Source organism: Carassius auratus, unplaced genomic scaffold, assembly GCF_003368295.1.
Source record: "Carassius auratus strain Wakin unplaced genomic scaffold, ASM336829v1 scaf_tig00030276, whole genome shotgun sequence".
Classification (NCBI taxonomy): domain Eukaryota; kingdom Metazoa; phylum Chordata; class Actinopteri; order Cypriniformes; family Cyprinidae; genus Carassius; species Carassius auratus.
In genome coordinates this window covers 1-12,845 of record NW_020525841.1, presented here as the reverse complement: position 1 = coordinate 12,845, position 12,845 = coordinate 1, and the positions used below count along the sequence as shown (strand labels likewise).

General features: G+C 36.7%; 1 protein-coding gene across 1 annotated transcript; it reads left to right on the top strand.

Moving 5' to 3' along the window:
* Positions 1 to 51: 51 nt before the first annotated feature.
* LOC113080139 (mesothelin-like) lies at positions 52 to 3,361 on the top strand. The gene is made up of 5 exons (XM_026252361.1): positions 52 to 166; positions 1,259 to 1,407; positions 1,494 to 1,588; positions 1,973 to 2,210; positions 2,953 to 3,361. The coding sequence occupies exons 3-5, from the start codon at positions 1,544 to 1,546 to the stop codon at positions 3,039 to 3,041; spliced, it is 372 nt and encodes a 123-aa protein (XP_026108146.1). The 5' UTR covers positions 52 to 166; positions 1,259 to 1,407; positions 1,494 to 1,543; the 3' UTR covers positions 3,042 to 3,361.
* The last annotated feature ends 9,484 nt before the right edge of the window (positions 3,362 to 12,845 follow it).

Sequence of the window (12,845 nt, the reverse complement as noted above, 5' to 3'; positions counted from 1 at the left end):
GCTGATGTGTGTGTGTGTGTCTCTCTCAGGTCCAGCTGCTGGTCAGTAAGTATCTGAGTGTAAATGGAAACACACTCGGCAGTAACGAGCTGAACGCTCTGGGAGGAACAAACCTGTGTGCGCTGAACACCAGTGTGCTGAGCAACATCACGGCCGCCAGCGTGGAGTGAGCACACATACACACACACACTCACGCACACACACACACACTCATAGACACACACACACACACACAGTCACACAGACACACACACACACTCACACACACACACACACACACACACACACACACACACACACACACACTCATAAACACACACACACTCACACACTCACACAGACACACACACACTCACACAGACACACACACACACGCACACACACACTATACACACACACACACTCGCGCACACACACACTCACACAGACACACACACACGCACACACACACACACACACACACACACTCACACACACACTATACACACACACACACACACACACTCACACACACACACTATACACACACACACACACACACACGCACTCACACACACACACACACTCATAAACACACAGACACACACACACACACACACTCATAAACACACAGACACACACACACACTCACACAGACACACACTCACACAGACACACGCACAAACACAGCTCACACGCACAAACACAGCTCACACGCACACACACACACACACACACAGACACACACACACACACACACACACACACTCATAAACACACAGACACACACACACACACACACACACACACACACACTCATAAACACACAGACACACACACACACTCACACAGACACACGCACAAACACAGCTCACACGCACACACACACACACACACACACACACACAGACACAGACACAGACACACGCACACACACACACACACACACACACAGACACACACACACACACACACACATGTTTGTTTTTGTGTAAAGTGTGTTCATCCCATAGGTGTAATGGTTTTTATTCTGTAGAAACTGTATATTCTATGGCCCTTCACCAACCCTACACCTAACCCTAACCCTCACAGGAAACTTTGTGCATTTTTACTTTCTCAAAAAAAACTCATTCTGTATGATTTATAAGTGTTTTGAAAAATGGGGACATGGGTTATGTCCTCATAAGTCACCCTCTCCTTGGAATACCTGTGTCATCATCTGTGTGTGTGTGTGTGTGTGTGTGTGTGTGTGTGTGTGTGTGTGTGTGTGTGTGTGCAGGCGAGCGTCTGCTCTCTCTTTGACCAGCTGCAGCTCAGAGAAGTCATCGATTCTGTTCAGTATCGCTCAGAACGCATTCAACGCAGCAAACACACGCAGTGCAAACCCCGTCAGCATCACGACATACCAGCTGCTGCAGAACTACCTCGGTAACAACACACACACACACACACACACACCAATCACACTGCTGCTGTCAGGCCAAATGAGTGTGTGTGTGTGTGTGTGTGTGCAGGCGGTGCTGATGCAGCGTTCATCCGTACTCTTGTGAACTCCAGTGTGAATATGGACGTGCTCACATTCATGAGTCTGAAGCAGAGCGTCATTAACGTGAGTCTCCTGTCAATCATTCACTTCAAACACTCCCATCTGTTTCTGCGGCCAATCAGTGGTCAGTTCTTTAGACAACACTGAGTCATACATGTGTACGTCTGAGAGCAGACTCTGAACTCACCGGGTCACTCGTCCTCATCTGCAGGTGTGTTGTGTTCATTAGTCCTGATGCTGTGTGTGTGTGTGTGTGTGTGTGTGTGTGTGTGTGTGTGTGTGTGTGTGTGTGTGTGTGTGTGTCTCTGTGTGTGTGTCTCTGTGTGTGTGTGTCTCTGTCTCTGTGTGTCTCTCTGTGTGTGTGTGTGTCTCTCTCTCTCTCTGTGTTTGTCTCTGTCTCTCTGTGTGTCTGTCTCTCTCTCTGTGTGTGTGTGTGTGTGTGTGCAGGTGCTGCTCGTGCCTGAGGTCAAGGGTCTTCTGGGTGTGAATGTGGCCGATCTGAAGAGGTATGAGAGCGCAGCACAGATTCAGGAGTGGATCAGGCTCCAGCTGCAGGTGGATCTGGACTCGCTGCAGCTCGATCTGACGGGGGGCAGGAACTCCAGCGTCACACAGACCACCGTCAGCGGCACCACTACATCCAGCAGCAGCACTAAAGCTCCTTCAGTCCAGACCGGCACCACAGGTACAGACACACATCAGGACAGGAGACACGGGCACAGTGTTCACTCCAGACAAGTCCCTTTCTCTGTAGGAAATGAACAAACCATTCAAGTATGGTCTGCAGAAAGCTATTGTACATACAGTACATGATGCTGTTCATCAACACACTTGCATTAAACAGTGCACTTTCAGCAAAAAAAAAAAAAAAAAAAAAAAAATCATAACACAATCATAGAGCACAAAATATTAAGAATACATTGGATAATACATTTATAACATTTAAACTTACATCACTTGCTTCAAACAGATATTTTCAGAAACGTCATGTTAAATCAGTGTTCATTATAAATCAGTGTTATTTTATTATAATATCAGCAAAGTTCTTCTAAATTTTTATTAATTTTAGTTAGTTTTGTACAGGTAAACTAAATGAAAATGAGAAATTACCTGAAATTAAGTGTTTACTTACTAAAAAAAACAATTTATTTTTACTGATATTTATTTAATTATATTGATATTTATGGCAATACTTTAGACATGCTACTAACAGTAAGTAACTTTGTAACTACATGTCAACTAGCAGTCATTAAAGTATTAGTCTGCATAATATCTGCTAACACATTATTTTGATGGATCCACAACACACTGATTATTAACTTATTCTACTAACCCTAAACCTAACCTAACAGTCTACTCTGAGAGTGTGTAGACATGTAGTTCATCCAAATAAACTCACATCTCCACATCTGTGTGTCTCTCTCCAGCTGCTGGATCCAGAGTCTGGTCACATGTCTGTCTGCAGCTGCTCCTATTGGCTGTTACCACGACGACGCTGCAGCTGCTGCACTGGTGACATCATCATCGCTGCACTTCCTGTCTCTCGCTCGTCTCGTGTTTAAAGAGTTTCTGCACTTTCACTTTTCAAGAGCTCTTTCTGTCTGAATCACTCAGGATGGCTGTGGTCACATCTGACTCGTTCTTATGATGATAAATATTCAACAATGAAATGCTAAATCTCACAAACATCTCAATAATTAATAGTAATAAATACAAGGGGTTCTGTTTGCACACGTGAGATAGACTCCGAACTGTAACCAATGTGATATAAAACTGTGTTGATTTAAAGCGTAAGATAAATAAAGGCATGCTTGTTATCCTGGTTGTCAGTTTCTCATATTTATTTCTATATTAAAATATTCTCATTCTCTCTTGTTATGACTAGATGAGCTGTATTTCCTCCTCTGTGCATTCTTTCCTATTCGTGCAACATTTTAAATTCTTACAGAAGAAAGTGAACTTAAAAAATACTATTTATTAGACTTAATGGAATAAGACATTAATTTTACAGAGCTGTCAGAGTTAACTAAGACTAAATTGAAATCATACAACATAGTTACTTGAAAAAAAAGTTAAGTGAAATAAAATATAAAAACCTAAATTCAGTTCCTTTCTCATTTTCATTTCATTTAGTTCATCTTGAACTGAAACTGAATCTAATACCCCTAAAAATATATATCAAAATATAATAATATGAAATATCCCTGAATGAATTGCTGATGTATTAAAGCATGTACAAGAATGAACTACACAATTAGACAAATATAAATCTTGCTCTAAATTTGCTTAAACAGTGAAGTGATTGACCTGCCATGAACAACATCTTACACAGAAACATCACAAATAATAAAAATGTTGTATATCAATTAATAATTTGAAAGACTTCTATTTTGTCATTGCAGACCCAGTATATTCTGATAAAGCATTATTTTTCTTGCATCATGGAGATGATGAGCTGCTGTTTTAAGGATGTTGTAGAATCAGGGCGATGTGTAAAAGTGGAAGATCTTCTCTTTCACAGCTTCTCTGGGTTTACACACAATGACAGCTCTCTCTCATGCGTCCTGACGGGTTACACTCACTTTGATTTCTGAATATTGTTCCTGATGAATTCATTTCTGCTGACTCTGAACATGTGTAACTCTCTGAATGAGATCTGGCCAGTGGTCATCAAAATATCTTGCTTTCTCTGCCTCACTTTTCAGACGCGACTCGTCTCTCTGTGGAGGAATCTGATCGAGTTCATCTTTCTCAGTTAAAGCAGTCCAGACAGTCTTCTCTGATCAGAGTCATTTGAAGATCGTTCTCCAGACGTTTCTTGATCTTGAAGAAGACTGGATCAGTTTCTCTTCTGAGTGTGATCCCTTCTTTGGGATGGAAAGAAACACCAGGAACATCAAGATTGTGTGGCGTTTTTTATCCGTAACGGTCTGTCAGGATGTAAGATCCAATAACTTGATTTTTCAATCTTCTCAACATTTTCTTTTGCGTAATCATCAAATGGAAGAAGGTAGACATGTAGAATGAAAGCTTCAGAGCGCATGTAGAGAAGAAGATCGCAGTGTTTGTCCCATCTCATTATCCATCTTATAATGAATGTGTTAATAGAGAGTCTCTCCAGCTGTGTTTGATACGCTTATTCAGCAAAATCACTTTAACACACATTAAAGTCATATTCTCGTGACCGGACGCTTCACGGAGAAAGGGAAGCTAGCTGGTATAAATTATAGCAAAACATTTATAAACAATAATGCATATTAGTACTATAGTTCATATACAAATAATAGAGGAAAGATGGGTAAGAAAAAGGTAAGGCCAGTATTTGTTTTTAAATTCATTCACTGTTACCATTGTGACAAGAAGTTCTTTTTTGAATACAGGTTTTATTTAACCTCCACAAACTATATTCTCTAACAAGAAGTTTTAAATCAGTGTTCACTATAAAGCAGTGTTATTTTACTATCACTATCATATCAGTAAAGTTCTTCTACATTTTTTATTAGGTTTAGTTAGTTTTGTACTAAATGAAAATGAGAAATTACCTGAAATTAAATGTTTAGAGTCAGACATTATTCAATCTTCACTGAGTTATAATCAATGAACGCTTTAATTCTGGCATTTAAAAATTAAAAATTAAATCAGTTGCCGATACAGATTTTTACAGTAACTGACCAAGTTTTGAAGCTATAGGAAATGTTTTTCATAATTATTTTGTGTTATACAGGTTTTATCACAACCTGAGAGCAATCAATTAGTAAAGTGATATATATGGTAACACTTTAGTATAGGGACCAATTCTTACTATTTACTAGTTGCTTATAAGCATGCCTATTATTAAGATATTGGCTGTTTATTATAAAGCACATATTCTGCATGACTATATTCTACATCCCTATCCCTACACAATGCCTAAACTACCACACTGACTGTTAAACAGGACCAGATTAAGAGTTTAATGAGGCAAGCTGTAGTTAATGATTGGTTAAAGAACTGGCTCTGTGCAGTCATGTGATTTGGAGGAGGTGTGGCTTTTGAGAGCGAGAGAGCGGAGACTTAGGTCTCTGCAGAGCAAAAGTGGGCGTTTATCACCATATGGGTGTTTTGAAACTGCTGGGTGTTTCTGAATCATGCAATCTAAATTATCCCCCTTACCCAACCCCACCCCTAAACCTAATGTCACTATTACATCAACTAATCAGGTATCATGGTGTAAAAACACCTTGATTTCGTAACTCCCATTACTTTCCTACAGAGACCTATACTTGAGAGAGCGAGAGAGGGCTCTGAAAGAAGAGTGTGATCTTTTCAAAGCTAGCTTGCTATTGCTAACCTACACCAAACTGCACATGCTAGCTTTACTGCACTGTTAAAAATATTCCGTAAAATATACGGTAAAAAAACGGCAGCTGTGGTTGCCAGAATTATACCGTAAAAAATACAGTAAAACCGTTTTTGGTTTAACGGTTTTATACCATAAAAAATACAGTTACACTGTGGTAGGTTTAACAGTTTTACTTTTTATTTACAGTTTAATACCATAATTTAACTGATATAATATTAAAATAAGAACTTACTGAAACACTGAAATCGGTTTTGTACCTTTATATTACACTGGTAACCACCAAAATCAGGTGGTGATGAGAGAATCACATGGTGAAACATAGCCCATCAAAAGTAGCTTTCAAATAATAAGACATAGAAGGTGCACGGTGTCATTCACACAAGCACTAAACACCATCATGGTGAGACTCATTAAACTGAAATTTGCAATAAACATTAATTTAACAGCATTTTATGTAACATACAAACCTAATAAACATAACAGATGAGAAAAAATTAAGAAGAAACATAGTTATTTCAAAGAAAAAACATCAAATTCAAACAAAATTTGAAATGCAACGCAGAGAATTCTGGGAACGTAAGTTTACGGTTTTTCCCTGTAAAGTTTACAGGAAATTACCGTTAACCAGTAAACACACACTGTTAAAAATCGCTGTAAAAAAACGGCCAAATTTCGACAGTAAAATACTGTTTTTCACTAAAACAGTGCATTCTGGGTAATATTAATCGTTTTCGAGAAGTAGCCTGCTGCTATATATCGTAAATTAACAACGTTCAAATTCGACACTCAGCGGCTGTGTTTCAAATCACACCCTACACCCTCATTCACTATTCCCTACATGAGTTTACTAATATAGTCCACCTGACAGAGAGAATGAACACTAATGAGAGAATTCAGACAATGATCAACAGCTGCTGTTAATGAGTAGAATCACTGAAGAAAAAAAAAACATAACAAGACAAACACATGAAATACAACTGACTTCAGCCACAGCCTTAGATGAAATCAACTGAAGATTTAAACGATCAACAAACAGCTTCACCAACTTCACACATTACTAACCAGACTGACGTTATTTCTGTCAGATCAGAGAACAGAGATCAAAAGATCTTATTGAGAATTAAAGAGATTTAGATGATAATGTTACTGTTTCGTTAACGTCACCATTGTGGAGATCAGTGTTTGCTTTAGTTGGGCTCCTGACCATTGACTTTTACACTTTACATTTTGTTTTATTGCTGTATTTGTATCTTTATGATGCATCTATCACAGCAGTATTCATTTAGATAGTCAAGTGATTATGGTTGTTTCTAACAGGCATGATCTACTAGACTGACTTAAAGTGTTGCTATAATAATCAAATATTAGTTTGATGTTGAAATATTTGAGTGAATGACACTTCAATTTAGTAAGATTGAAAAGTAGTGTGATAACCAGTATTTATGGATTTAACGACTAGTTTTAGTTAAAGAGTATTTCGGGCAGCAGTGCCCACAACACTCAAAGAGAGAAATCAACAATCAGCATATGAATCTCAACAATGGTGACAATCAAAAGGTTCATGATGCAATGCATGCTGGGTACCAGCACAGGATAAAACTCATCCATGATTCCCAGCATGCATTGCGGCATGAATAAATTATGCCCCTGAATTGTTCACTTATTTTCTTGAATTCTTATGTGCTTATAATTTTGCATTTGTTTTAAGTTTTAGTAGCATGTGTTGTGATGTTCAGAACTGATCTGTTCATTTATTTTGTGGATTGTCACCATTGTTGTGATTCATACGCTGATTCTTGATATTTCTGTCTAAATTTCAGCAAAGGTTTTTTTTTATTATGAGTGACATTTTCTTAACAGTCTTTCACAACTTATGGCTCAGCAGTGTTCCTTCTCATGCTGTAGTATCAATTATTAGATCAGAAATAATAGTATTTGTTCTTGTCAATCTATAAACAACAATATCAGATTTTTTTTCTTCTGTGTACTTTTGTTTTGCTATAACAGGTTCCAAAGGTGCATTGTTACAGCATGAAAAAAAAAAAAAAAAACCTTAGTTGTTGAAAAGTCACGTTCAAGAGCCCAACTAAAGTAAACACTGATCTCCATCATGGTAGTGAAAAAAACACCTAAACCTATTTAACTCTCCATAAGTTCTTCTGTAGACATCTGACAGAAATAAAGTCAGTCTGGTTAGTAATGTGAATCTGGTGAAGCTGTTTTAGTAGTTGTTTAATCAGATCTTGAGAGATTTGATGTATTCTTTTATTCAGTTGATTTCATCTAAGGCTGTGGTTGAAGTCATTTGTAGTTCTTGTGTTTCTCTTTCCTTCAGTGATTCTGCAGGTGTTTATCACTAATGCTCAATCATCAATTAATCACTGAATTATCTCATTAACTTCACTGATTCAGTGTTACTCTAACACTCTGTAGTGTGCACACATTATAAGAGTTCATTTAAAACTGAGGATTTTCTTGTGGGGTTTAAAGGGTTAAAAATTTAAGATGGAGAAAAAACAGAATGAAACATAATTTAACAGTAATAAACTGTAATTAATTTACAGGAAACAAACTGTAGAAAAACAGTTATTTACTGGCACCCCTGCTGCCAGTAAATAACTGTTTTTCTACTGTTTCTTGCCGTAAATTAATGGTTGCCAGCAAAAAAAGTGTTTTTCTACAGTTTTTTGCCGTCAAGTCAAGGAAAAACAGTAATATACTGTAAAATGTAAACGTCAGATTTACCAAATGAAAAATAAGTTAATTTAACTAAAATATTTGTGAACATCCATAGAAAAAAAATTAGGCAAAGTCATACACTGATAATGAGAGTAAATACTGAACTTGACTGTATTAATGTGTGTTTGCACAAGAGAGATCGTTTAGTTTAATGTAGTTTTGTTGTTCACCATTGTGCTGGAGAGTAGAGCTGGTGCTTCAGTCAATGATGAGCCACAAATTCAGATTTTCTGCTGCTTTATATAAAGGCAGTAAATGTGGAGTCGCTGATACAGTGGTGATCTCTGTGTTAAGTACTTCAGCACATACATGTGTAATACAGCTGACAATGAGCTGCAGTGATTTGAGTAAAAGTCATGTATTTAGTTACTTTATTACTGCACATTAAGTGTAAGAAATATTCCTTCTCAGTGGACTCAAATGAAATAAGTTCATAGTACTAACATCGTAGGAATGCTAGTTTAAAAACTCGAACTGTTTGAAGCAGTGGGAGTGGAGTTAATTTCCATGGTAGAATTTACGGTAAAATACTGTTAAAAAATAAGAGTGGTAAATTAATGATTAAGAGCTGTAAATTAACAGTACTTTACTGGCACCCCTGCTGCCAGAAAATTACTGTTATTTAACGGCAAAATTTTTTACAGTGTACCTTCTCGAAAACGATGAATATTACCCAGAATGCACTGTTTTAAAGAAAAACAGTATGTTACTGTCAAAATTTGGCCGTTTTTTTACAGCGATTTTTAACAGTGCACTGTTAAAAATCGCTGTAAAAAAACGGCCAAATTTCGACAGTAAAATACTGTTTTTCATTAAAACAGTGCATTCTGGGTAATATTCATCGTTTTCGAGAAGTAGCCTGCTGCTATATATCGTAAAATAACAACGTTCAAATTCGACACTCAGCGGCTGTGTTTCAAATCACACCCTACACCCTCATTCACTATTCCCTACATGAGTTTACTAATATAGTCCACCTGACAGAGAGAATGAACACTAATGAGTGAATTCAGACACTGATCAACAGCTGCTGTTAATGAGTAGAATCACTGAAGAAAAAAAAAACATAACAAGACAAACACATGAAATACAACTGACTTCAGCCACAGCCTTAGATGAAATCAACTGAAGATTTAAACGATCAACAAACAGCTTCACCAACTTCACACATTACTAACCAGACTGACTTTATTTCTGTCAGATCAGAGAACAGAGATCAAAAGATCTTATTGAGAATTAAAGAGATTTAGATGATAATGTTACTGTTTCGTTTAGCGTCACGATTGTGGAGATCAGTGTTTGCTTTAGTTTGGCTCCTGATCATTGACTTTTGCACTTTAAGTTTTGTTTTATTGCTGTATTTGTATCTTTATGATGCATCTGTTACAACAGAATTAATTTTGATAGTCAAGTGATTATGGTTGTTTCTAACAGGCATGATCTACTAGACTGACTTAAAGTGTTGCTATAATAATCAAATATTAATTTGGTGTTGAAATATTTGAGTGAATGACACTTCAATTTAGTAAGATTTAGAGTTGTGACGTTCGCGAACGAACCGATTCTTTTGAACGGCTCATAAACATGAACGATGGGAGCCGAGTCGCGACTGGAGAGGAGCCGTTCTTTCTATCGTTCTTTTTTCCTATGCGTGTTCATACAAATGAGCTCCGCCAGGAGACAGAACAGTTATAGGGGGAGGGGCGCACCCAGCGCAGGCCAACCCTTTATAGCGTGATGATATTAGTTATTAGTTGTGCATGCATTTACATTGCATTTTGTGTTCATTTAAAACTTATTTTAAAATCATTAAAAATGTTCTTTTGTGATACTGTACTTGTATAGAAATGTTTCACTAAAAGCTGTTTTCCACAGACATTCATTGCAGCCCACTTTGTTATTGTTCATTGACTTGAAGGGGCTGATGTCCTATTTGCAAAGTTTACAGTAGTAATAGTATGTAGTATGTAGACATTTCCATTTTATTTATTCTAATTTTATCTACTTAAAAAAAAAATTAGTTTTCTATCAAAATGTTCTTGTGTGATAACAATGTTCTTGTGTGGAAGTGTTTGTAGTAGAAGCTGTTTTGCACAGAAATTCATTGCAGCCGGCTTTGTTTTTTATGTTTATTTGTGAGTAGGTATTGTATGAATAACATAAGTCAACGTAGTTTTACACACACACACACACACACACACACACTTTGTACTAAAGGTAAATCAAAATAATGATGTCACTGTCTAAGCAGAGGGATTTGTGCAACCCTATGGAATATAGTCGACACATGAGAAATGAGGTAATAATCAATATTTCAGAATAATTCAAACTCAGATATTGGTGTGTGATATCTGAGCTTTAATTATTTGACTACAAATCTCACCTCATAATACCTCCCAGTGATTATTTCCAGGATAAACTGAGATGCTCCCAAGCTGGCTTCTTAAAACTGACTAAATATTTAAAAAGAGCCAAAAGAGCCATTCTTTTGAACGGCTCTTTGAAAGGAACGGATCGCGAAGATCCGGATCCCCTCAAAGAGCCATAAATCCCATCACTAGTAAGATTGAAAAGTAGTGTGATAACCAGTATTTATGGATTTAACGACTAGTTTTAGTTAAAAAGTATTTCGGGCAGCAGTCCCCACAACACTCAAAGAGAGAAATCAACAATCAGCATATGAATCTCAACAATGGTGACAATCAAAAGGTTCATGATGCAATGCATGCTGGGTATCAGCACAGGATAAAACTCATCCATGATTCCCAGCATGCATTGCGGCATGAATAAATTATGCCCCTGAATTGTTCACTTATTTTCTTGAATTCTTATGTGCTTATAATTTTGCATTTGTTTTAAGTTTTAGTAGCATGTGTTGTGATGTTCAGAACTGATCTGTTCATTTATTTTGTGGATTGTCACCATTGTTGTGATTCATACACTGATTCTTGATATTTCTGTCTAAATTTCAGCAAAGGTTTTTTTTTATTTATTATGAGTGACATTTTCTTAACAGTCTTATGGCTCAGCAGTGTTCCTTCTCATGCTGTAGTATCAATATTCAATAAGAGAAGAGATACAGGAATAGATCAGAAATAATAGTATTTGTTCTTGTCAATCTATAAACAACAATATCAGATTTTTTTTCTTCTGTGTACTTTTGTTTTGCTATAACAGGTTCCAAAGGCGCATTGTTACAGCATGAAAAAAAAAAAAAACCTTAGTTGTTGAAAAGTCACGTTCAAGAGCCCAACTAAAGTAAACACTGATCTCCATCATGGTAGTGAAAAAACACCTAAACCTATTTAACTCTCCATAAGTTCTTCTGTAGACATCTGACAGAAATAAAGTCAGTCTGGTTAGTAATGTGAATCTGGTGAAGCTGTTTTAGTAGTTGTTTAATCAGATCTTGAGAGATTTGATGTATTCTTTTATTCAGTTGATTTCATCTAAGGCTGTGGCTGAAGTCATTTGTAGTTCTTGTGTTTCTCTTTCCTTCAGTGATTCTGCACGTGTTTTATACTAATGCTCAATCATCAATTAATCACCGAATTATCTCATTAACTTCACTGATTCAGTGTTACTCTAACACTTTGTAGTATGCACACATTATAAGTGTTCATTTAAAACTAAGGATTTTCTTGTGGGGTTTAAAGGGTTAAAGATTTAAGATGAAGAAAAAAACAGAATGAAACATAATTTAACAGTAATAAACTGTAATTAATTTACAGGAAACAAACTGTAGAAAAACAGTTATTTGCTGGCACTCCTGCTGCCAGTAAATAACTGTTTTTTCTACTGTTTCTTGCCGTAATTAATGGTTGCCAGCAAAAAAAGTGTTTTTCTACAGTTTTTTGCCGTCAAGTCAAGGAAAAACAGTAATATACTGTAAAATGTAAACGGTCAGATTTACCAAATGAAAAAAAGTTAATTTAACTAAAATATTTGTGAACATCCATAGAAAAAAATTAGGCAAAGTCATACACTTGATAATGAGAGTAAATACTGAACTTGACTGTATTAATGTGTGTTTGCACAAGAGAGATCTGTTAGTTGTGTAGTTTGTTGTTCACCATTGTGCTGGAGAGTAGAGCCTGTGCTTCAGTCAATGATGAGCCACAAATTCTGATTTTCTGCTGCTTTATATAAAGGCAGTAAATGTGGAGTCGCTGATACAGTTGGTGATCTCTGTGTTAAGTACTTCAGCACATACATGTGTAATACAGCTGACAATGAGCT

Excerpts from the sequence above, each read along its gene's own strand:
- LOC113080139 (XM_026252361.1), top strand. The coding sequence starts at position 1,544 with ATGGACGTGCTCACATTCATGAGTCTGAAGCAGAGCGTCATTAAC. Across the intron at positions 1,589-1,972 it reads TGAAGCAGAGCGTCATTAAC|GTGCTGCTCGTGCCTGAGGT; the intron begins GTGAGTCTCCTG and ends GTGTGTGTGCAG. Across the intron at positions 2,211-2,952 it reads AGTCCAGACCGGCACCACAG|CTGCTGGATCCAGAGTCTGG; the intron begins GTACAGACACAC and ends GTCTCTCTCCAG.